Below are 24,824 nucleotides of genomic sequence, written 5' to 3'. Positions count from 1 at the left end.
AACCTGGTCTGGCTAATAAAGGGCAGAATGAGCTGGAAAGTTTTGGAAGCACTTTATTAATTTATTATTCAGAAAACAAAAACAAACCTCCAGTTTTTCAAGGCACATGTCACCACCTCTTAGGTCTCACATGTCTCCCCCCCAACTATGCACAGCATAAAATAACAGTGGATTTTACTTGTAGCCATGAGCATGTCTGGACGATGATGTAGAACATATCCCTCTTCCCCCCACCCCCAACAGGGATATTCTGCATAGAAAACATTCTCAGGAGGATTCAACATTCTTTAGAGAAATCAGACCTTCTTCTGCACTCTGTCAGTGGGGAATGGGCACTGAAAGGGTAATTTCTTTAAGAGAGCTCTTACAAGGGGAATTTTGTGTCTAAGGACAGTAATTCCAAACTCCTGGTGCCACATTTGGCCATCCCCTTTGTTTTAAGGAGGGATTTCTTCTACTTTCTTTGCAGGGAGACACCACAGTAGAATCAGGGCCTTTTTTTTGCCTTTTCAAGAACATCTTAGGATAAGTAGTTTACACTCTGAACATTTCTGTCAAGTCCATATTAAAAAATAATCTGCCTGACCCTCAGGAAATAATTTGAGTTTGAAATCCTGTTTGAGAGTCCCTTTTGTGGGAATTCAGCAAGGGCATTGTGGAACTGGACTCTAAAGGGAAAGCACGAGGAAGGTAATTTTTGCCTTCCAGTCAGCATTTCAGACATCTCAGCTCTTAGATAAACAAAATTTACCAGCTCCAGGCATACCCACAGCCACTCCTTCATTTCCAGGCACCGCAATTTCTAGGCTGAACTTTATCACTGACTCCCAAACCTTCAAATACCACTTACTGCTAAAAGCTGACACTTAACCCTTACACCAAGAGCTGCTCTTATTGCTGCTGAAGATAAGAATCCCATTTGCCACCTTTGTGGGAGAGTGAACCTGGGTGAAAAGGCAAATTGCTCCTCTCAATGGCAAGTGGGTCTCCAGACCCACAGGCTGGTCTGGAAGTACCAAAAGTAATTGGTTTGCACCTAATTTGCAACAGGCACATGACTGCTGTCATTTGAGGCACAGCTCCTGTGCCTCTTTCCATGCTGGAAGAATTCCACCCTTACAGCCCAGCATTGATAGGGCATATCACATACATGGTATATTTTATATATATATATATTTCTCATTGAAAGACACACTGTGTTGGACTCTGATTCTTCCAGGTAGTTCCTGATCCAATGACTGTCACGGGAGAGGGGATGAGGATACAACACAAACAAAGAAACGTGGTTCAGCTCTCCTGCAAATTACACTTTTCTTCTTACACTGTGCCCAGTGGCAGCTTTTTCCCTGCCCAGCCACAAATCACCAAACTGGGAAGGGAATCTGAAAGGAGATTGCCTCCTGGTGAGGAATATGGCACTTGCTGACCAGGAAGTCACATTTAAGAGCTTATCAAAGTGGGTTTTTTTATCAAGTCCATTGTGCTGCTTTTCCTGCTTTGCTCCCCCCTCATCCAAGGATTTGTTGCCAGTCCAACTGCAGGTAAAGCAATGTGTTGGAAATAAACACACCCACAGATACACAAAGGCCAGAATTCAGAGAAAAAAATAAAAATAAAACCACCAAAAAAAACAGGCGGAAAGAGGGAACATGAGAACCTAAGTGTGTAAAGTTTCTTCTGAAATGGGCCTTGCTGGTCTCCCAACACAACTCTGGAGATCCCTCTGTGATGGAGGTGGGCAGGAGCAAAGGAAACCACAAATGGCTATGACAAAAACATTGATATCAGTCTGAAGACCTGATAAGAGCAGGGCCATAGAGAATGAGGCTGGTCAGACCTGAGGAAAGGCTGGGTTTGAGGACTGTGATTCCCAAACCCTGTTGGATTTTCTGTATCTGGTTCAGATCAGCACTCAGAGTTCTCAGCCAGCTGTGAGGGCTGGAACCTCTTTGGATGCTGTGCTTAAAACCAACAGGACTTTCACATCACAGCCCCTCACTTAGCAAGAGCTTATTAATCAGTGGGAACAGCTTTGTCTAAGGACTTTTTCAGCACAAGTGTCCAAAGCTGCTTGTTTTATCTCAGCGCTGCCAGAAAAGACTTTTCAACCCATGCACAGTGAAAATCCACACTCGCTCACCACCTCTCATCTAAACATCACACAAGATCCAAGGAACCCGCTAAAAACTGCACAAACTGCTGCTTATTCCCCTTAAATCACAGGGCCACTTTTCTTTTGCTACTTTTCCAAGAGGGAAAAACAGAAACACAGAAACACAAACAGGGACTTTTCACAAGAGCATGTAGGGACAAGGGAGAAATGGCTTCAAACTGAGAGGAGGGTTAGATGAGGTATTAGTAAATAAATCCTTCCCTGTGAGGGTGGGGAATCCCTGGCACAGGTTGCCCAGAGAAGCTGTGGCTGCCCCATCCCTGGAAGTGTCCAAGGCCAGCCAGGTTGGAAGGGGCTTGGAGCAACCTGGGCTAGTGGAAGGTGTCCCTGCCCATGGCAGGGGGTGGAACAAGATGGGCTTTGAGGCCCCTTTCCAACCAGGCCACTCTCTATGATTTTATGATCCTTGGTAGCAGAAGCTGATGGCAGCAGGACTTGTGTGATCACAGATCCTGCAAATCCAGCATGGGACAAGTTTCCTTCAGTGAGACAGTCTGGACAAACTCTGCCTTCTGGTGCCATTCCAAAAGCAGACACCCTGCTCTGAAATTGGGTCTGGTTTGCTCATGACAATCTCTGAGCTACCCAAAACATCACAGCAAGACAAGACACCTCACTGAGCATGGGGGACCGTCCTCTGTCACCTGCCAGCTCCCAGCTAATGCAGCTCACTCCATGGGAGTTATCCAAGCAGAAAATAAAGAGTCAGAGGATGGCTACACAGGAGCTGGACTGACATTTCAGACAGAGAAGCAAGATTTCCATTGGAAAGGGCGAGCATGTTCCCATTCATTAAACATTATCATTTTCTAAATAAAAGCCGTTCCCAATAAGACATTTTGGAGCCAAGCCATTGTCTACAATTCATATCTCCCCTTATCGCATCTCAGCCTTTGCCAAATTTCCCACAAATGCTGATGTTAATTAGGAAAACACATTTTATTTTTCCCCCTGCACAGTTCATTTCTATTTTGCTCTTGAGTTACTTCACTGGTGGAGCTGCCTTGAGGACAATACCAGTTGGCCAATAAATTCAACATATGCTTAGTGTCTTAACAGAGGTAGAAACAAGCTTTTCTTCCCACTCAGACCCCAGGATATGTAATTCCTGGTTTGTTGAAAGAGAGGTTAGAGAGACAAAACTGGAGGAACAGCAAAAATAAGCCAGTGAGTTCTCAATATCCCCTCAGTTGTTAAAACAGCTGGCATGTGCATTCTCTTCTTCCCATTCCTTTTCCTTAAAAACAAAATCTCACTGGTACATTCTGACAAGTATTTGCTGCCAAACTCATTTATGTAAAAAAACCCCACGGTATAACTCTGCAAATGCAGGGTTGTTTGCATTATTCTAACCCAAAACTTGAAAACACCCCCTTTTCCCAGTTAGTTGACCCACACAGTGCTGGGCTTAGGTTACATTTCCATCTGGATTATCTTTGTGGCATCATAAACAGTAACAAGTGATTGAACCACAGGTTATTTACACTGTGTCTATCCTTGAAAACTTGAAATGGATCTATTTCTGAAGACTGCTGATCCGCTCTGTAAAAAAAACACAGCATTTTCCAGATAATTGGGTAGGATTTTTTAACTCAACAAGGCAGCCTCCAGGGCTCTGCAGAAATACTCACTATCATAAAAAAAAAATAAAAAGTAAACGAGTGTATTCCCAGGAAAGAGAACATAAACTTTTGGAAAGAATAAGCTGTCTTGTTCAACTAAGCATTTAAGCATGTGCTTAAATTTAAGCTGTTGAAGAAATCCCCTGCTGCACAAATGGTGCTGTGTAAGTAGTTCCACTGAAACCAGTTCTGAAGTGCTGCACAGAACCCCAGAAGCCCAGACAGTGCTGGTGGGCACTAACGTGGATTAATGATGCCCTCTCCACTACTAATTATCCCTAACCATATTTATGGCTTGTGAGCTGTAATTAATGGGGGGGTCTTGACAGTCTCGAGTCACATCTCTCTTATTTATGCTTTCCATGAGTTTGGTGGGTTTTTTTTGCAATGTGTAAAGAAACAAGTCACACAAGTCAAAAAAACCCTTCCACATCGAAAGGGTGGTGAAAATATGAAAAGAGCAGGTTGTGTTTGTTTTCTGACCTCTTCAAGCTTCTTCCCTGAGGCATTGGGAAAGAGAAGGCAGGAGGATGTCTAATGGTTGGGAGGGGAGCCAGAGTCTCAGGAGGTTTTCCCCTTAGGGGAGCTGCTCATATATTTCACTTCAATATAAAAAGAGACATAAACAGTCTCTGGAGCAGCCACTTGGACCCCACACCCTGTTCCTTCCTGCTTCCTTCTTGGGTAAGGGCCATACCCCCTCACCCACAGAGCTGTGCTCCTCCAAGAATCACAGAGTAAGAACCACAGGATCATTATGGTTGGAAAAGCCCTCCAAGCTCGTGGAGTCCAACCCTTAACCCAGCACTGCCAAGGCCACCGCTAACCCACGTCCCCAGGTGCCACATCCACGTGGCTTATTAAATCCCTCCAGGGATGGGGACCCCACCCCTGCCCTGAGCAACCTGTGCCAGTAAAAGAAAACTTGTCTAATATCCAGTGGAAAGGAAGGAGAGAAGATTTATTTTTTGGCCCTTGGGATTCTTTCCTCTGTTGCCTCCAGTGGAAGGAGAGGGAATGCTGCTTAAGGATGTGATTTTTCCCTTTGGGTTCCCTCAGTAACAGGGGCCACATGGGTTGTTCTGGCCCTCTTTTTGCTCCAGTACATTCCAATATGTCTGTCAGTGCTAATAATCACTACTTCCTGCCTGGTTTTGTGGTCCTCAGGCAGGGAAGGCGTCAGCGAAGAAGAAGATACCCGAGATGGAGAGAGATCTAACTCCTGACAGGTAAAGAGACAACCTCTTTGCAGCAGGCTTGCTATCAACCTTGCTTTTCCTCACCTGCAGCAAGACAAACAAATTAAAATCCCCATCCTGATGGACACCCCACCAGGACCAGTGTCCATCAGCTCCAGGCAGGTTAATCCCAGCTGGCAGAGCCAAACACATGTAATATTTAGGCAGGATATTGGCCCTGTGTGCCTCTTCCCCATCCTCTCTGCAGGTGGCAGGAGCACCTGGCAGGTTTGTTGACTGTCAGATTTTTCCACCCCAGCTGCAGACAGGCCCCTGTACTCTATAAATCACCCCCTCATGGCTGAGGGAGAGCGTACATACCATAAATCAGCCTGATTTAGCAACGAGAGCTCTGGCACACCCAGCCATTCCTTGTGTACCCTTGCTCTTTGAAGCACCCTTATTTTATTTGGAGGATTTGGGAGGATTTTCTGCTTCTGACCCAGCAATTTCACTGATAATTCAGCCATTTGCACAGACATGTGCAGCGAGCCCTGCACTTGATCAGTCGGGTGCTGGCACTACACACCCAGTCAACGATCTCTAATAAAAAACTCTCCAGGTAAATATTTAAAACACGTCTCAGGTTATGAAAGACCTCTCAAAGAGCAGTGCCAAAGTCCAGCAAGGATGCACACAGTCTGTGTTTTTAACATTACTCTCACACATACCTGCTTCTTTGTACGTAAAATTAACATGCAGCCAGTTAAAAACATGAGCTTTTTTAGTAGCTGACTTTCAATCAGAGTTTGTCTGGTGTTTTAGCTCCATGCATTTCAGAAATAACCAAGAGAAGCTCGGGTTCATCTCTGTTTTGGCACAGGGGGCTTTAGTCAAAGGCTGGTCACATCACACTTACTTGGGGGAAGTTCAGGACACGCACCATTAAACTTGCACAATAAAAATAATAAGACAGGAAAAGTAGAAGCTCCTAACACACCTGCCAGCTTAGTGCCATTCTACCTTCTGCCTGTTTTATGGTGCATTCCCAACATAAAACCACTGAGAATGAAAGCAAGATTCAGAGTGGCAAAATCAACGTTGTTGAAGGCGCATTAAATTTTGGGTTTCCTTATCGCTACTCCTTCGTTAATTCTGCCACTAGCACTGCATAAACATAAAAACTTCTCAGCTGAAATGGAAAAAAGGCTGCAGACCTCAAAATATACCTGTAGTTTTATTAGCCGGCTGAGAGGCACTATTAAATATTTTTATTATGGCCATACAATAGTTGGGATGTCCCAAATAAGGTTGGAGAGAAATTAAAAAAAAAAAAAGCTCAGTTATTGAGGGAAAAGAATGTGAAAAGTGTACAAAAGCAGGGAAAGACCTTCCATTAGCCCAGGTTGCTCCAAGCCCCTTCCAACCTGGCCTTGGACACTTCCAGGGATGGGGCAAAACTTCCACTGAATGTTTTTTCCCCCCAGTCCTCCCTTTGGCCATCACGACCCTGACACTGCAGTTGGGGGATCACTGGTTGCTCTGATCGAGTCATTCCCGGTGTGCTCCTGGGGAGATGAGGCTGTCTATTGCAAACACAATAAATTCCGAGAAGAATTAATGAATTACTACTAATTGGAGAGCTAAGTGAATAGGTATAGTGGTGTTAGGATTGCTATTATTGTATAATTTAAAAATAATTTCCCGGTAATTGATATTAATGAATGAGTCTATTACACAAGTCATAACTGATCTTGTATCACCTGGAAATGGGTAAATGGAGTCAGCAGGAGAGGGAGAGATGCTGTGTGTGAGGTTATAAAAGAGATTCCTGCCATAACACAGAAAATGGTATTTATTGATTTCACATTGATGGCACTAATCACCTTTACCTCTGAGCTACAAAATGCATTTATAAAGCCGAGGAAGCAGAAATAACTCTCAGGCTGGTTCAGCTGTGGGAGGACTGAGCTTTTACTTCCAGTGGCCTACAATTTCTGAGTGATGTCTCTTGCCTGCAGGACCATCGATTCCCTGTACCAGGAACTTGCAGAAGGAGGATTGCTGATCAAAGCCCAGCCCGTGAATCTCTCTGATTACATTGGTCAAGTATCCCCTTTACAGCTACCGTGGTGTTTGATCTGACCAAACCTCCAGCCTTGCCACGGGCTCTGATTCCTATTTCCAGTCAAGAGTCATTGCATTTTCAGGACTTTCACACTCCAATGTCTAAAGCCACGCAGGCAAATCCAGTCTTTCTGCAGAGTGCTCAGTGCCTTTCACTTCTGCTACTCAAACCGGGAGCTGCTTGTGAAAGCTGGGGCGTCTCTCCAGGCACTGACACCTGCAAGCCTTGAATGTGTTTGGACATGACAAGCCCCTCTCAGGTAGAGCCACAACATCCTTGAAGGAGCCCTGGCTAGGAACTGGAAAGACAGTGCAAGTCTAAGAGACCAGGGGTCGGTAATCCATCCAGAATATTTCCCAGGGAACAGCAATAATCATCCCTCCAGCTTTTGTTCATTCAGCACAGAATGCTCACCCCCCCTTCCCTCCACCTCTCTGACTGTCCATGAACTCTGAGTAGTGCTTTGAGGCATCTCTGGCCCCTGATTTGAGTAAGATGTGTCTCTGTCTGGTTCCGCATTTCACAATCCTCCTGCCTGGTTTTTGTTACCTGCAGCTGCAGTCAGACGTGCTTGTCTATGCTCTACACAGAGAAAAAGGGCTAAAAAAAACCCCCAAACCTCATTTTCAGACTGAAGAGGGGTCTGACACCATTTCCAAAATGACTTTCAATAAAACCACATCAACCCCCAAGATTTAATTGTTTTAAAGGCCGTAATTTGAATTTGAAACCACCCAGAAGCAGCAATGGCCCTGGCTGTTAGCACAACATGCATCCCCAGCCAGAAAAGCCAGATTCTCTCGTGTTCCCTCCAAAATGCTATGTGTACATAAACTTTTAGAAGCACCAGTCCTGTTGAAGGCTGAGTTAACAAGTGCCCCATCCATTTCGTGCTCATTAAAGATCCTGAAAGTGAAGCAAAGGAAGATTTTCATTATTCCTTTGTTCACCCAACCCATCGAGGTCACTTCTGTCCAACAAACTTTCCCCACCACAGATGTTTTTAAGAGAGCACATCTTCACCAGCGGATAACAATTAACAGCTGGTAACATCCAGCTTGGGAAGAGATGGCTCTGGGCCATTTTCCCTTGACCCTGAGCTTTGAGGCTTTGGCTTCTTTGCAGCACAGAGGTAAGCACAAGGGCTGCTCCAAGTTATCCTGGCAATATTCCCTTTCCAGCAGAAGATTCTGGGCACAGAAGTGCAGAGCCTAAAGTCACCTGGCTGCCTACACCTGCACAGGTGAAGGCCCCACACTGCCAGAACCAGCTCTTCCCAACTCAAAACTCACTCATGCTTCTCGAGCAGCCACACCACCACACAGAGGGTATTTAAAGCTGGAACTACTTTTTTTTTTTTTTTTTAATCCAAAAAACCTCCCTTTAAGAGTCCCAGGACACAGTCAAAGCCTGCAGAGAAGTAACTCCTCATCTGCTCAGCCTTCCAGGGCTGAAGCCTGAGGAAGGTCACTTCCATTTCCTGAGGAAAGGACAAAGAGCGGAATTGTGCTACACAGCCAGTAAAGGCACTGAAATGTCCCCCCTCGATGACAAACTGACATCACTGAACTAATTTTCTTGGTGACCTTATCTAAATTAGTCAGAGAATATCCACCGTGATTTATGTTCAGTTGCAATTAAACCCTTTGATGCCTTCTAATTAAATCTGTGAAGATTAATTCCTATCCAGTTCTTTTGATTTCTCCTTAAATAAAAGATAAAACCTGGAATGAATTTTATTCTTCAGAGGGGAGGGGGCAGTTGCACCAGGCCTTGTCTGCCTTTTTGCCCCCAAATTACACCTCCACTTTCTCTCTCACCCACTGCTAATTTACCTCTGCTCCAGAGAACTCCCTTTTTATCCCCAATAAAACATAATATGCTATTATTTTTTCAATAATATTCACCATAACGACATGTAATCTGTGCTAAAAGTAATCCTTGACTACATCACAACTAGTTTTCCTGCTTGTGGCCCATCCTCCTGGAGATCTTTGTTCTCTAACATGTCTTGCATATGGGCTTTGACAGGGCAAGCAATGTGATTATAGCTCTGTAACAAGAGCCAAGGCAAGATTAAATCCTTTCAGTTCACATCAGGAACCTGTAGTTTTCCCTGGGTTGTTTTGTGGAGGGTTGTGGGTTTTTTTAACAAAAAAAAAAAGGTGTAGTGCAAAGCAAAGAGCCCCACCAAATTAGGTGACACGTTCAGACGTCTAACACAGCGAGGAGCTGAGCTGGGACACAGCCAGGGGGAAGAGCTTGTTAAAACAGCTTCTCCCCCTTTCTGAAATCCTTTTGAGAGCGTTTGTGCTTCGCTAGGATTCCAGCCCCTTCAAAACCCCAAATCCAGGAATCCTTTGCCAGCGCCGTGATTTACGGCGCCGCTAATGATTCCTTTCCACAAAGTTTCTCCGAAAGGTTACCCTTGACAGAGCAACTCTGCTGAATGCCTTCTCCAGGCTTGGAAGGGAAAGCCCACAGCCTGTTTAATTTAAGTTTTCCTTTGCAGTTCACCTTTCTCAGGGCCACGTTCCACGACACTGTTGCCCCGTTTGAGTCCCTGTCCCTGGACATTCCCGGCTTTGCTGGGAGCGCGTTATGTCCGTGTTCCACGGCAGCTCTTCCTTTCTTGGAAAAATCATTTTAATACCGACTCTATCACATTTATTAAGCCTCTGCTTCCCCCCTGCAGGTAACTACGACTGTCTGAGGAGCAGCCTCCGTGGGACGGGGGCACAGCCCTTGCCCTCGGCCCCCGATGTCAGGCAGCTCGTGGCCCTGTACGGAATATTGCCCTTAGGTAAGAGCCCAGCAATTCCTGGAGGGAGGGAAAAACACCACTGACAGAAACAGTCGCCATCTGAAGCATTTTGCACTCTAATTGTTTTTCAATTAAGCCTTCTGAGTGAAGGCCATGTCGTTTTAACAGCCTGTAAAGGATCGTGTGCACGGTCAGGTATCGCCTCCCCATCCCATCCCTGTCTGCATGGCAACAGTTTGTGAATGGCAGCACATAAAAGGAAACCACTTGGGGAAGATAATGGCTAAAACAAGCTCCAGTGATCAAAATTAATCAAGTTAAGGGAAGGGCTAAGGTTGCAATTTACCTTTTACAAGCTGGCTCACGTTACTCAGTGCTGCACAATGCAATCATTGAAGGAATTAGTCTGAATACATTCTGTACCTCGCAGAGAACACTTGTAAATGCCCTTGCAGTATTAATGCCAGACTTACCCAACATCTAACAAGGCTTTGCTGGGTCGGGTTGTTTGCTTTTAATGCACAATCTATCCCGTATTTTTCTTGGGAATGGCATTAAGCCAAATTCTAGTGATTGCAATGAGTGCCTGCCTCAAGGTCCTTTACTCAATATTTTGCTTGCATCCTTTTCCATTCCTGACTGGATTTTTCAGCCTCTACTCAAATACTTCACCTGCACCCTTTTCCATTTCTGTTTGGGTTCCAGGGAGATTTTAACTAGGCAAGAGCTCCCTGAGGCTGTCATTGTCCGCTCATTGTCCCCTTCAGAGGACAAAATAGCCAATATCTCTCTGCCTCCCATCCTGACAGACACAGAGCTTCTGCTTTTTCCCTCCCCTCTGCACAGCTGCCAACACCCAGAGCTCAGGCTGTTCTGTACCTGTGTGTTCTGAGGCTCTCCTCGGGCATTCCCTGGCTCCACATCCCCAGAGCAGCTCCATATGCTGTGGAAAGCTCGGAGCAATAGCTCTGGAGCTCTGGTTCATTCATTTCAGGTGACCACAGCCAGCTGAGGGAGCTCAGCAGTTCTCCCTGTCTGCACAAGGCAGTGTGGTGTCTCACATAGTCCTCCAGAACTCCTCCAAGGTTATGCTTTAGCATCATCTAATCTAGGAAAAATCGAGCCCCAAGACATCCCCCGAGGCAGGAACTAAGAGAACCCATGAATTTTCTGCCATTTATACAATTGGCAAAAATTCTAGGGAGAGGAGACCCTGGACAGGTTAAACAAACAAAAGATACTGGCAACAGCAGTTTGGAAAATGCCTTTGAGTGGAAAAAAAGGTATTACAAGAGCCAAAAAAGGGCACAGGAATGGCTTCACCTTTGGGATGCTATGTTACGGATGACATTTTACTTAATTGGTCTCCAAATTAGTTCATCATTATATAATTGTGTGTTGTAGAAGTGAAAGTTTCTCTCAAAATAGTCACCTGATGGCAAGGAAAGCCCCAGCTTAAATGGCATTAGGAAAATTATAAGCAGCTGAAAAGAGAAATAATAGTAGGAGATATACATCATCTTTAACCACAGAGGAGTCTGCTGCTCCCCTCGTAATAAATCTCTTTGTAATAGTAATAGATTGGTATGGAATGACCAAATATTAATAAAGCCTGGGTGGCTGACAACTTCACTACATCCTGCACCGTGCTGCAATAATGGCATCCATCTCTGCGCTCCCACTGTCATTTATTTGGGATGTTAAAGCATTAGCACACAGAGAGGTAGCCTGATTGGATTTGTTTTAAGCACCATCCTTACCTAGCTGTCCCCCTGAACCCAGACTAAGCCATGGGCTCCCCCTTTGCAGCCCATCCCCTTTGGGGCCAATTTCCCCCCAGTCTGAGTGATGCCAGGCTCGGAGACTCCCAGAAGCAGGGGGTGCTCAGGCAGATTTTTCACCATTGCAACCATCACCACTGCTGGCACAGGACATTTCCAGGCAGAGGCAGTGATGCTACTGAACTACCAGTGGGTGTGGGTAAGCATTTAACATTCCCTGCTTCTTCCCCCTCTGGAGGTTCACCTGTCCCTAATTCATACAGTGACAGCTGCAGGAGAGACAAGTTCTGTCACCATCGACTTCCTAAATCTGTCTGTGGTTGTGTTTTGCCAACACTGGGCCTTCCCAGGTGATGGATCACGTTCCCCACAGCCCAGGATGAATTTACCTGGAGCAGCCATAGAGATAAGATTTAGAAAAGCTGAGCAGTCGTTGCTGCAGGCACAGCAAGGGAAGCACAGCAACCCTGGCACTCTCTGAATAAAGTGAAGAGAATGATCCTCCTCCTGTGAGCAGATACATCATCCCTGCACTACAACATCCCCCTGCCACATTCCAGAGTAGGGAATAACAGGTGAGCCTGGGTGTGCTCAAAAGTGAAGGATTTCACAGCACACCCAGCCTAAGTGACAAAGTCTCCAGCGCTCACTGAACAGCAAAAACGTGTAAAAAATGGAGGTGAAGGCAGAAGTCAGAGGAGGAAAAAATGGTAACAACAGGTCTCAAAATCCTTCTTTTAGCTCACACTGATTTAGGGCTGAGTTTTGCCCATCAGAAGGCACAAATAAGGGACGTTAAATCCACTGGGGACACAGCTCTGGTTGTACAGAACTGAACTCAAGAGCACACACGTGCCACAGCGAGGAAACGATTAATTCACTTTATAAATTATTTACGGTGAATAAAAAAGGAAGAATCATCCCTTTGCCTTTATAGCAGACTCAAATGAAAGCAATTACAGTGCCTTATGACTTTTTACAGGTTCCCAAATGGTCCACGAGAACGCTCCCTTGGTGAAGTCCATGTTACTGGCTGGACCCGCTGGTGTGGGAAAGAAAATGTTGGTCCATGCCATCTGCACAGAAACGGGAGCCAACCTCTTCAACTTAACTCCTTCCAACATTGCTGGGAAATATCCAGGCAAGGAGGGCCTGCTAATGATGCTTCACATGGTTCTCAAGGTATTGTGTCTTGGGGGGGGGTTCTCCACACCTTCCGTGGGACAAACAGGGAATTAAATTGCAATGTTAAACATTGGAGTGAACTGTCCCTGGAGGTGCCCAGGGAAGGACTGGATGTGGCACTCAGTGCTCTGGGCTTGGGGGACAAGGTGGGGGGATCAGGCACAGGCTGAGGTGGTGGCACCTCAGTCTTAGAGGTCTTGTCCAACCTAAATGATTCTGTGAAACCACTTGTTGACAGGCAGTGTGTGAACCCCTGCAGAGGATTTACTGCCCCTGGAGAAATCACTGGGAGCAGCCATATTTTTCACATTAACATTTTTGTGAGCTTTGTGTTACCTTCAATATGAAAAGCATCACAGATAAAGAAAATTCTGTTCTCTGTTTATATGCACATCAGCCAGGAATGCTTGTCATGCAGCATTTAATCAAATGCTGGGCTGGGGGTGGTCAGAAATTTCCTCTCTGGGACTGCTGCTGCACAAGAGCTCTCTCTCCCCTATACTGCTCTCTGTTTACCTATCAGCAAGCTTTTCAGAGAAAGGAATCCTAGTTCAGGATTACAGGAACAGCAATGTATGAGAAATCTGGAAATGGAAGAAGGTGTATGAACTGCTAAGGACATATCCCAAACTCTCTCCAGGAGAAATAAAAAACAAAAAAAAAGGAAAAAAAAAAAAAGAAAAGGCACTATCCTGGCAGGAGTTCTTCCACATTTTAAGTCCTCAGCATTTCTGCTACAGAAGGAAGCTGGTAAATACTTCCAGACAAAAAAAAAAAAAGCCACAGCACATACACTAGGAAAAAGCCAAATGCAATAATTTTCCGGTGCCAGAGGCCCACTAAAATTGTCTTTGCCTGGGATTTATCAGATGTATTCTATTAAATCCAGTGTTGGAGCAGATTTTGTGACAGGTGCCTCCATCCCCAGGAAGGACGTGTTTCACAGCTAAAAGCAAAGCAATCCCCAAGGTCCAGGTCAGAGTGACAGTGCTGTGATCAGGCACCTTTGATGCTGCAGCACCAACACTGGGCTTGGCACTGCCTGACACGAGTCAGTGCCCTTAGGCTGAGCTCAGGCTCCCTCTCCTCTGCCCATTTCACCCTTCCCCACTTTGTTGCTCTGCCCTCTTCAATGGCAAAGCTCATTTCTGGCTGCAGCACTGTCCTTGCTGTAACACAGTCCCAGCTATAGCACAAGGCCTTTAAGCACAGGAGAAAGGAGGGCAGCCTTTTTACTCCTGGAGAAGATTCCAGATGAAAACAGTAAGTTTTTGTTGTTTGTTTTTTTTTGCCATACAAGCATATATATAATATATACAATAATTGGAACCTATCTAAAATGTGTGTGTCTATCTATACATGTTGATAGATAAGTATACACACACACATCATGTATATATACATATCTAAAGCCTTACATTTTTGTACATTACTTAAATAGAAATGGAAACCTTATGCAACCCCTCCCCAAAATCACAAGGAGCAGTCCAAGCTGACTTCTCTCCTTCCCCTCTTACAAAAGAAGCGATGACACTTGGGTGAACCTCTGTGAGTTACTGGGATGGAAGTTGCTCACAGTCAATCATGTGGAATAAGGGCTGTCCAGGCACTTGCTTATCAAAAGGTGACTTGTTCCAGCTGTAACAGCAGCACTGCTTCAAACTCTGCTCCTTTAGCAGCAGAGCACAGTCTCCCTTTCCAAGGAATACGTCCTCTGCAGGCTCAATTCCTCCCTGAGAGGGTGGGCAGGCCCTGGCACAGGTTGCCCAGAGAAGCTGTGGCTGCCCCATCCCTGGAGGTGTCCAATGCCAGGTTGGACAGGGCTTGGAGCAACCTGGGATAGTGGGAGGTGGAACTGGATGTTCTATAAGGTCTCTTCCCACCCAAGCCAGTCTATATTTCTGTGGCACAGCACTGGTCTGTCTTAGCACCACTGAAAGCAACTGTGTTCCATTTCCATTTTACTCTTGACAATGCCAAATATGCCTCGTTTTCCTGTCTCTGATCCTCAAGTCCCTGCCACAACCATCCCCTCCATTTGTTCTGGCATCATTACAACATCCAATGCTCCCACCCAGTATGATATTCCTGCAGCTGGGATGGGGTAATTCCATGCCACAGCAAAGAGGACCAGGCTGTACCCACCAACCAGACATCAGCTTTGCAGGAAAGATGGGGGGGATCTTCAGGACAGCAAGTTGAGCACGAGTCAGCACTGTGTCCATGCAGCAGTAACTCATCCAAATACTGGCCTGTATCAGCAAGAGGATAGCCAACCTCAAAACCATTAATTATTTCCTGTTATTAGGTAGTTATGAGACCACAACTGACACTGTGTTCAGTACTGGGCTACCCTGTTACAAGACAGGCACTGGCAAGGAGGTCCAGGGAGGTAAGGGGGTTGGAATACATGGAACATGCTGGACAAATCCAGTTATTCCAGGCCTAAAGGAAGGCTGGAGTGGAAGGGAATCTAACTGCTGTTTTCAGGGGCCTCATGGGATAATACAGAGAACAGAGCCAGACTTCTCCCAGAGGTGCACAACTATAGGGCAAGAGGCAACAGACTGGTTGCAACAAGGAAAATTGTCGATATATTGAGGAAGAAGGTTTAGGAGGAAGACATCCCTGATTTACAGGAATTTACAAACACAAGGGCAACACAAATTGAACAGCAGCTTTCTACTCCAGCTTCCCAGAATTGCCTTCATAGAGAGTCAGCCGAGCAGAACACAACCCTTCCACTTCAAGCTGGAAGTGAATGACAGGAAACAGGACAGTTCTTTCCCTGTTATCTTCCGTGTAACCACCGTTAAACACCGGGATTTAGTAAATAAGGATTAATGGTGCTCTGTGGTGAAGGTGAGGTCACCTTGTGCTTTTGATTGCCTGTCACATCTGCAAACAGCAGAGTTTCTGTACTGAAAGGAAACTCTGGAGAGCAAGAAATGACCATTAGGAGATTTCCCTGCCATAACTGGCCGTTGTTTTGTGCGAGACGCCCTAAAACAAACGAATAGCAACGGGGGAAAAAAATGAAACTTTAATTTGTTTCAGATGCAGCAGCCAAATTCTTTTTGTGCTCCCCCTCCCTTATTTCAGGGAGGAGACTTGAAAGAGACACACCAGCCCTGATCCAGGGGAGGTTTGTGAGCTCCTCAAGGCAGGCATTTCATCGTGGCACGGAGGAAATGACTCCTCATACCAGACCAGGGGAAACACCAACATTTCAATCTGCCTATTCAAAGGAAGCATAAGGGAGATTGATATTGAATAGGAAAACCACTGAAAGAGGCTGCAAACACCAAGCCTGAGCACTTGTGTTCTCCATAAAAGACACAGCAACGCCTGCCAGGTCGGCTCTGCTCTGGAGTGAAAGGAGAGGATCTGTCTCTGACACAGAAACGCTTCCCCAACACAAAACTCATCCTTCAAGCGTGAACCAAACACGCTGGAATATTTCAATTAAGCCCCCATTTCCCAGCCCTGTACCCCCAGCAATGGCTCACCACAAAACACCACTGAGGTGCAATGGTTCGTATAAAAGGTGCAGAGAAGGGTAGTGAAGGGTGCATGGGAACAGAAACAAACCCAGAAAGGATGGAGGAGAGAGGGTAGAATGCGTGACTCCATGACATGAAAGTGTAAAAATGCAGGTAGTTCACCAGCCTTAACTGCAAGGCAATAAAAATGACAAGCACTGCAATAAGGCAGCCGTGGGGTTAATCACTAACAGAGGGAGAAAAAACCCTCTCAGGGGCTTCATCCCCCTCCACCGGGGCCACAGCAGCACACAGAGCACATTGTGCCCAAAGCACACGTGGGAAAGTGTTATTAGTGCAACACTGACCAGGCTAAAAGGTTGGGGAAAGGGGTGGCCAGGAGGAAATACCAGCAGGGCAGCCACGGATGTGTTTCAGCAGCTCAGGGTGTGCTGTGCAGCTGCCCTGAGGAGCCAGGGCTTTTACAGAGCAGCCAACTGCACAAATATCCAACACCATCAGTGTTGGGGGGCTCTTATCAGGCTGGTTGGGTGTGCTGTTTAGCAAGTCAGAGGTGACTTATTCAAGTGTTATACCAAAAAAAGGAACAGGACAGAATTTATTTAAGATTAAATGATACAATCCCAGTGTTATGAAGCAATGTAATTTAAGTCTGCCATGATTTTTTTTTTTTCCCCCCACTGCATCAGGTTCATTTGTTCACAACCACTGCTGTGTTGTCCCTTCAGACAGGGCATTTTTTTGGCAGTCTGAAGAACCAGGCACAGCTTACCCTGGTACAGGGACACAAGTCTGTGTGTTTAGCATTCCCATGCCACACAGGGCTTCCATTACAGTTCAAATTTGGGAACAGTGCACAATCAGTCTTTCTCTCCAGGCACCCAGAACAACTCTTTTCTCTTGATGCAGGCTCAGCCTGCTGGAATCCTTAGACCCTTGAAGTGTTAAAATATCAAGCAGTGCTCAAACTTCCAGTGTTATTTCTGTGAGAAAGCAGCTTCACACTGTTAAAAATTAAAGTCATCCTGTTGGGAGACAGTGTCCACAGTCATTATCTGCCTAACAAACCAGAATACAGTGGCATCATCACTGCAGCACTGGAATATTTACCTGGTGAGGCTTTCACTAAGAAGGTCTAATCACATCTTTCAGCATTTTGCTGCTCAGAAGCACTTTTGGGTGTACAAACTACAGGGTATTGAGCAGTTTCCAGCTGTAACTTGAGCTTCCAGAAAGTCTTGGCCTTTTTTTTTTTTTTTTTTTTTTAAATCCCATCAAATCCTTCAAGTTTGTGCACATGTGCTGGGCGAGAATCAGATTTCTGCATTTCCAAGTGTAACAATTTGACTGTTAAACTCTGGCTCTGGAGTTTGAAAAGTTTAACCCAAGGCCTTCAAAAGTGCTGTTTGATCTTTGATGAGTGTTGACAGGCAGCGGGACGAGAGGGTGGGGCTTTTTTTAATCCACAATGATTTTCCTGAAGAGCAAATCTCAGTGTGGTATTAGAAGGGTTAAGGAGCCATCTGCTGGCAGCTCCAACAAATTGTGGAATTGCAGCAAAGCCAATAAAATTTCAATTACAAATTAATTATGTACAGTGCATTTAATTATCCATGGATTCAAACTGTCCATGGATAATTCAAATGAAGCACTTTCACAGGGGGATACACAGCCTGCTATGTATCTGCCAACAATTTAAATGAGATGCCAGTGGATTCTGGGTGTCTGATCTGCCTTTAACACAGGAAACAGCCAGGTCCAAACACAGCGTGTTGAATTTGGTCATATTCATGTCTATCAACCCAGAAAAATCATAGAATCACAGACTGCTTTGGGTTGGGAGGGTCCTTGGAAGCTCATCCAGTCCCACCCCTGCCATGGGCAGGGACACCTCCCACCAGCCCAGGTCACTCCAAGCCCCATCCAACCTGGCCTTGGACACTTCCAGGGATCCAGGGGCAGCTATAGATTCTCTGGGCAACAAATATATACAGGCCACTTTCTACATTTAGATCTTTGCCTCAAAACAGAAAAACACAGGAAATGTCTCTGAAAAAGAGCTGAGATTGAGGATATTCATTATATTTCCACTTAGTGGGGAAATAAAGGGGACAAAAAAGATGACAGGTATGACAATAGGAAGTATTCTTCCTTAAAAGTTAAAATGAGGGTCTAGTTTGATGTAAAACTCTAGGCTGCATTTGAGAGGGCTGCTAACCACAGAAACCATCTCAGAGCCAAACAAGGAATACCTGCACCTCCCTGCCTGTGGTGGCCCCACCAGAAGGACATGATTCCCTTGGAAGTGCACAAGCAGAGTTCAATCTCTGCCAACAGCTTTTACAGACTCTAAAACCTTCTAGCCCATCACATCCCACTGCAGCATCAGACACACAGGCACTGAACAGGCTCCCCAGGGCAGTGGGCACAGCCCCAAGGCTGCCAGAGCTGTGAGTGCACACAGTGTGTAATCTTGAGCAGGCAGCAATCACCCAGCTCAAACCTCATCCAGGAAAAAAGAAGGATTCAAGGAGTCTCCCCTTGCCTCATCTCCCTCCTGTCACCCTCTCCAAGCAGGCACAGAACAAGAGTGAAAAATGGTTGTTATCTCATGGTTTAGGAGGTAAAAGTCACCATCAGGAACATCAGAAAGCCCCAGCTGATAATCCATTCTTTAGCAGTGCCAGGTTCAGTGCAGGGCTCTGAGTCAGAGCTCCCACACATCACAGTCTGCACATAAAATGCAAATGCAGGTCTTTAAGAAGCTGTGGGTTTCTTTCCACAACTTGAACTACACTCTGAATGTTTCTTTCAGAGTCTTAATTCCACCAAAAATATCCCTTATCCCATCTCTGTCGTATGATCTTCCACCACATTACGTCTCTTTCCTCACCTGTCTCCAAGCCTGTTCCCAGACACCCAGAGCAAACAGGATTCACCTGCAAGTGCAGGTCACTGGGACTGGCTCACTGGAGATAGATGGAACAGCACCTAGCCTTAAAATAGCAGGTATTGCTGCTGCACAGTTTTAATCTGTCATTTATTTCCAGTTTGTGTGCTCAGTACGCTCCCAGAAGAAGTTACCCCTCAAGCTGTACATGCAGGAAAACATTCACAGACTTGTCTGGTCCACACACACACACCAGTTTCTGCAGTATTTTCGTATTATCCTTTATGATACCTTGGGTTTATTTTTTAAGTGCTTATTACTAACAGTAAATATTTGCATTCCTGCCTTCCAACCTTGGAAAAAGCTCAATTTTTTTCAACGCACGGGAAGGACAGAGACTGGTTGGAGAGAGTCCAGAGGAGGCCACTAAGTTGATCAGAGGGGTGGAGCACCTCTGCTATGAGGAAAGGCTGGAAGAATTGGGAGTGTTCAGTTTGGAGAAGAGAAGGCTCCAGAGTCACCCTAATTGTGGCATTCCAGGACCTGAAGGAGCTACAAGAAAGATGGAGAGGGACTGTTTCCAAGGGCCTGGAGTGATAGGACATGGGGAATGGCTTCCCACTGCCAGAGGGCAGGGTTAGATGGGATATTGGGAAGGAATTCTTCCCTGTGAGGGTGGGCAGGCCCTGGCACAGGTTGCCCAGGAAATCTGTGGTTGCCCCATCCCTGGAAGTGTCCAAGGCCAGGCTGGATGGGGCTTGGAGCAACCTGGGCTGGTGGAAGGCATCCCTGCTGATGGCAGGGGGTGGGATGAGCTTTAAGGTCCCTCCCAACCTGAACTGTTCTCTGATTCTATAATTCAACAGCTGTGAACTTGGAGGTATCACTTGACATATTCTGGGACTGACAAGGTACCATAAATAAAACATCACGTGTTGAAGACGGCATTGTTTCCACTTCACCCCATCACCAGCACGGCAAACAAGTTTAACAGCCTCATCTGCTATTCTTTTCCCCCTGTCTCAAATCCATTTTTACTGTTCAGGCACACACACACACACACTGGGTGCTTTTGAAAGACATCTGTAAAAAATGAACCACGGTGCTGTGAGGAACAACGTCCACAACCCAAACCCTTCCTGTGCTGTCCATCGGGCGGGAGCTCTGATGTGCACACAGCCTATCGATTTTGTCAGCAGCTTCCTTCCTTCCTGGAAGAAGCAGCAGCAGCTTCAACCAGAGGGAATAAAACAACAACAAAAAAAGCTAGGATAGAAGAATGCTCTCTCTCTCTTGTTACTCGTTGACTCCTCGAGCCGTCACTTTTTTTGTTGCTGAGCAAACTAACGCGGCTGCGGGAGCCGCCGGGAAGCGATCAGGGTTTGGCAGCGGAATGTCCAAAGCACGGGCGTTTCTATAGCAATGGGGAGGTGGGAAAGCCTGTAGCATTGCTGCCATCCTGCTGTGAACCAGGGGTATGGTGCCTCCAACTCTGCAGCCAGCAGACACCCCTCTCCAAACTCTGTTAATTCCTGGGCTAAGCGTGATTGAAATGCTGGGTTTTAAAACCAGACCACTGCATGCCACAGCCTGTTTTTACCCTCACCTCTCATGCTACAGCCATGTCTTGCCTGGCTCTCCATCCTTATCCCCCTTGGAAAACCAGGGTGGGATCCCACAGTCAGCCTAAAGGTGCTGATGGACCATCATTTACCATCCAAATCCAGGTTTCCCATCTCTTCCCTTCCTCTGCAACTGAGCTGGGGATGAGAAATAAAAGATAAGCATGGCAGAAAAAAAAAAAAAAAAAAAAGTGATCCATTTTGGGGTGGGTTCTTGATGTTAATTCCCAGCCAGAAAGGGTTTGGTTTGCCAAGGCTGCTGAGCAGAGCCAGTGCTATCCCTAAGTGCTGAACACTCCTGGAAAAAAAAAAATAAAATAAACCAGGCTAATTGAACAGGTGAAATATGGATTCAAAAGCATCGTGATGGGCTCCCAGGTATATGGAATTGTAGCCATTTTAATCGACTTCCTGCCTTCTCTCCCCCATTTTCTCTCAGGTGGGAAAGGAACTGCAGCCCTCGGTCGTGTGGATCGGAGACACAGAGAAAATGTTTTCTAAAGCAGCGCCGAAGGGAGAGGACGAGGTGAGTGGCTCCTTTATTTCAGTGCAGATAATTTCTCCTGTTGCATTACATCCCACACAAAGGGACAAGTGAATTTCTCAGCTTAGCACATACCACCATGGCCAGACCTGCCAAAGCTCGCTCGATAATGCCTTGTCTCACTAACACTTTTTTTTTTCCTCTTTTTAGAGAGTCTTGTGACTTCTTAAGAACCCCCAAGAGGTCACATTTCTCTCCTCCACCTATCCTTGCTTTATTTAAAAATAGTCCAGTTACTGCTCATCAGTGAGCTGAAAAGTAAAAGAGAATAATGGAGAATTTCAAAATACGAGGCAAGAAGCTGAAAGATAAGATGAGCTTAAATTGTTCAGCTCTATTAATTTGAGAAATTGGATGGAGCCAAAGTGAACAATAAAGTAACAAGGATAAATTTCCACTGCAAAAACAAAGAACCTGTATTAAATAGTTACGTTTACAGATTATTTCCTTTGGGCTCCCTGGAGTCCTAATGCCACTGCCTCCATTCCTGCCTCTCTTTGCAGCTTCCCCCCATAGAATGAAAATTAAACCCAATAGTCACAGCAACAAACCCACCACAGCAGGGAGCGATTCACCCGAAATCCTGATTGGATTCCTCATTGCCTGCAAAATACTTTGCTTTTAGAGCTCTATGAAAAAAATGAACCTTTTTTTCTGAGGGTGGGTCCTGTACATTTAGACTGTGGGGTGGTCACAAGCCTGTGTTTTGGAAGGAAGCAGAGTGTCACCTTGGATGAGGCTGTTCCTCCTGCAAGGGCTCTATGAGGGGATGGGTGTGCAGTGATTGATGCCCTTGGTGGTCCCCACAGTCGGAGGGAGCCTTTCTCTTGGGCTCAAACCCTGACACCAGGTGCAGGGGGGGATTAAATTTAAGATGAGGGGCCAAAGATGGCCTGGGGTACTCATGATCCTTTTCGTGAGCGTGGAAAAAGCTTCTCATCCCGCCCACCTCAGAGCCCAGGGTGTCACCTGTGGCCCTGCTGTCACATCCCAAGACCTGCAGGTGTTTAACAAAAGGTCTCTTGCCTTGGTGGGAGTGGATGGCTTGGAATCACTCATATCCAAACATCCACAGCATAACCAGTATTTGGAGAGAGCATGAAACTGGAGGGACAGGCAAAATTCAAATTCACCCCACTTTCCTCCGTGTAAAACTGTTTAGGATTCCTATGAGCTGATCAGCATGTGTTGCAACCAACTCCAGATCAGGAGGAATCCATAAAGATGTCACCCAGAAAAGAGAAAGTTATAATTGCTGAGGATAAATTAGAACTCATTTTCGCACCTAAGAGTGAAATAGGAGTCGGACAAGAGTTTTAAAAGTCCTCTGCATCTCCCACTAGGGTCAGGATTTATTCCAGAATAAAACATACTGCAAGCCCAGAAAACACCAGGTCCTACTTGAAGCAAATATTACCTTCTATAGCCATTGCAGTGAGATGGGATTTCTCTACACCTACCCCCAAACCTAAAATAATTTGATGATTCTAACTTTTCTATCCATCCTGATGCCTGGGAGAACCTTTGTACTTCCTTCCAATACACAGGAACACAAGGAAAGCTTGAACCTATAAGTTCAAGCAACAGGTATATAAATAATAGAGAGTAATTTGACCAGTAATAAAAAGTGTTAAAACCAAAGTAAATCCACATTTCTGTCATTGCTGTGACCAGATCTCTAATAGAGCAAAGGTGGCAATGTTGGCTAAAACTTCTAAGGTAGGTATGTGGCAGCAGCTCTACCCAAAAACTTGTGGGATTTCTTGTTGATGTCCTATTTTCCAATCCTCTGTAGCTTTCCCTGTGAAGAGCAGAGCTTTTTCTCCTTTTTGCTGCTGTCTGCCAGTGCAGACAACAGAAAAATTGCAAAGAAAAACTGTGCTTACAATGTAAATTATTGCCTCTCATCTGAGAGGGTTTGCAGGACACAGTTGTTCCTTTATCAATGATAAGGAAGACTGATCTGATATGGAAGTTCTAGTTTTTCAGGGGAGCTGCCTCCTATGTTGGCAAATATATTTTAAAATAAATAAATAAATAAATCATAAGGTGATCTAGAGGCGACCAGACTGCCAAAGAAACCCCAAATCCTGTTAGTGGGCAGCGTGTGCAACTTCCCCTCCGACTCTGAGCTGTCACAGTCAGTAACACCTCTTTCCTTCTTGTGTTCACATGCACGAACTGAAGATGAATTCCAAGAGGCTGGGGAAGATGCTGCCCCAGTTCCTGAAGGCTCTGAAACCAAAGGACAGAGTGCTGCTGGTGGGAACCACGGCCCGGCCCTTCGAGGCCAACATGGGACCTTTCTGCAAGGTTTACCAAAAAATCATCCTGATTTCCAGACCTGACTACACGTCAAGATTTGGCAAGTATTTCCAGCCATCCTGATGGTTACTGCTGCTGTTTAAAATCCGTGCTTATTTTGTCTGGTTATGCTCAGAACTGACCTTAAACTCAAGCTATACCACCTGGGTGCATCTCAGTTCCTGAAAATGTAGGTTTAAGTCAATACAGAGGAATTTCCAAAGAGGGAATAATAAAAGTAGAATTTGGGAGAAGAGTTTAAAACACTGTTCAGCAGTGATTAACATTTTTCCATGAGTTTAGAGTGCACCAAGTTCAACCTGAGCTGTTTTTCCTCTCTATGAAGGAGAAGATCCTATTTAAACCTTCTTTTTATTTTACACAAAAATTTCTGTTCTGAATTTCTCTTTCCATACTCTGACTTCAAGGCTCTCCAAAACAGACCCACGTCTGGAAGACTAAATTTTGTCACTATGAAATTCCCTTTTTTTTTTTTTGTGCTTACAGATCACAAGAGAATTTGTAGAGGCATCCAAGATTTTTCACGTCTGGTCTATCAAATGTTTAGTGACAGACAGGCCCTCCCAAATTCTGGCAAATTCACTAAGTGCCCCATCTACTGAGACTCAAAGCTTGTAGGAAAAACAGTGGCTTTTATTAGACCAATTTACAGAGCAAGAAAAAGAAGAACTTCTGGAAATGCAAATTGGTTTTCAGATTTTAATCACCTTCAAGTCTGCAGTAGCTCAGTATTGACTAGGAAGAAATGCTCCAAATTAAACTTAATAATGTGAATCAATTACTACTTGAAAAATGGTATTTTGTCCACATCCTTCATAAGTGACTGGTGGAAGGGCTTTTGTTCCCAGAAATACAGGGGTTTTTCTTTTCCTGTGGTTTAATCACTGATACCATGTGGTTTAATAAACTTTTCTGCGTAATGAGTAGCCTGGATGAGCTAACTTATGAGCAGAAGGGCTGTTTGAGCTTAGTCTAAAGATAATATGGATGAAAGCTTTTGGGCTATTCAGAATGATGACTAAAACTTCAAGCTAGGACTCTCAGGGATGCACTTTTAGTATTCCCACATCTAGGAACACACGCTCCCTTCATGCCACTGCCCTGACAGG

At 45.4% G+C, this 24,824-nt stretch overlaps 1 protein-coding gene across 1 annotated transcript in view; it reads left to right on the top strand.

The window, feature by feature from the left end:
- IQCA1 (IQ motif containing with AAA domain 1) overlaps nt 1-24,824 on the top strand; it is a 97,634-nt gene that overhangs the window by 66,635 nt on the left and 6,175 nt on the right. Inside the window, exons 12-17 of the mRNA XM_050340538.1 lie at nt 4,963-5,024; nt 6,995-7,077; nt 9,797-9,904; nt 12,629-12,828; nt 21,286-21,372; nt 23,578-23,755. Coding sequence (XP_050196495.1) covers nt 4,963-5,024; nt 6,995-7,077; nt 9,797-9,904; nt 12,629-12,828; nt 21,286-21,372; nt 23,578-23,755 — 718 coding nt within the window. The remainder of the gene's footprint in view (nt 1-4,962; nt 5,025-6,994; nt 7,078-9,796; nt 9,905-12,628; nt 12,829-21,285; nt 21,373-23,577; nt 23,756-24,824) is intronic.

The sequence above is a fragment of the Myiozetetes cayanensis genome, unplaced genomic scaffold (genome assembly GCF_022539395.1).
Source record: "Myiozetetes cayanensis isolate MyiCay16 unplaced genomic scaffold, myiCay2020 scf9, whole genome shotgun sequence".
NCBI lineage: Eukaryota > Metazoa > Chordata > Aves > Passeriformes > Tyrannidae > Myiozetetes > Myiozetetes cayanensis.
Note: the sequence above shows the minus strand (reverse complement) of the source record. Positions and strands in the feature narration are given on the sequence as shown.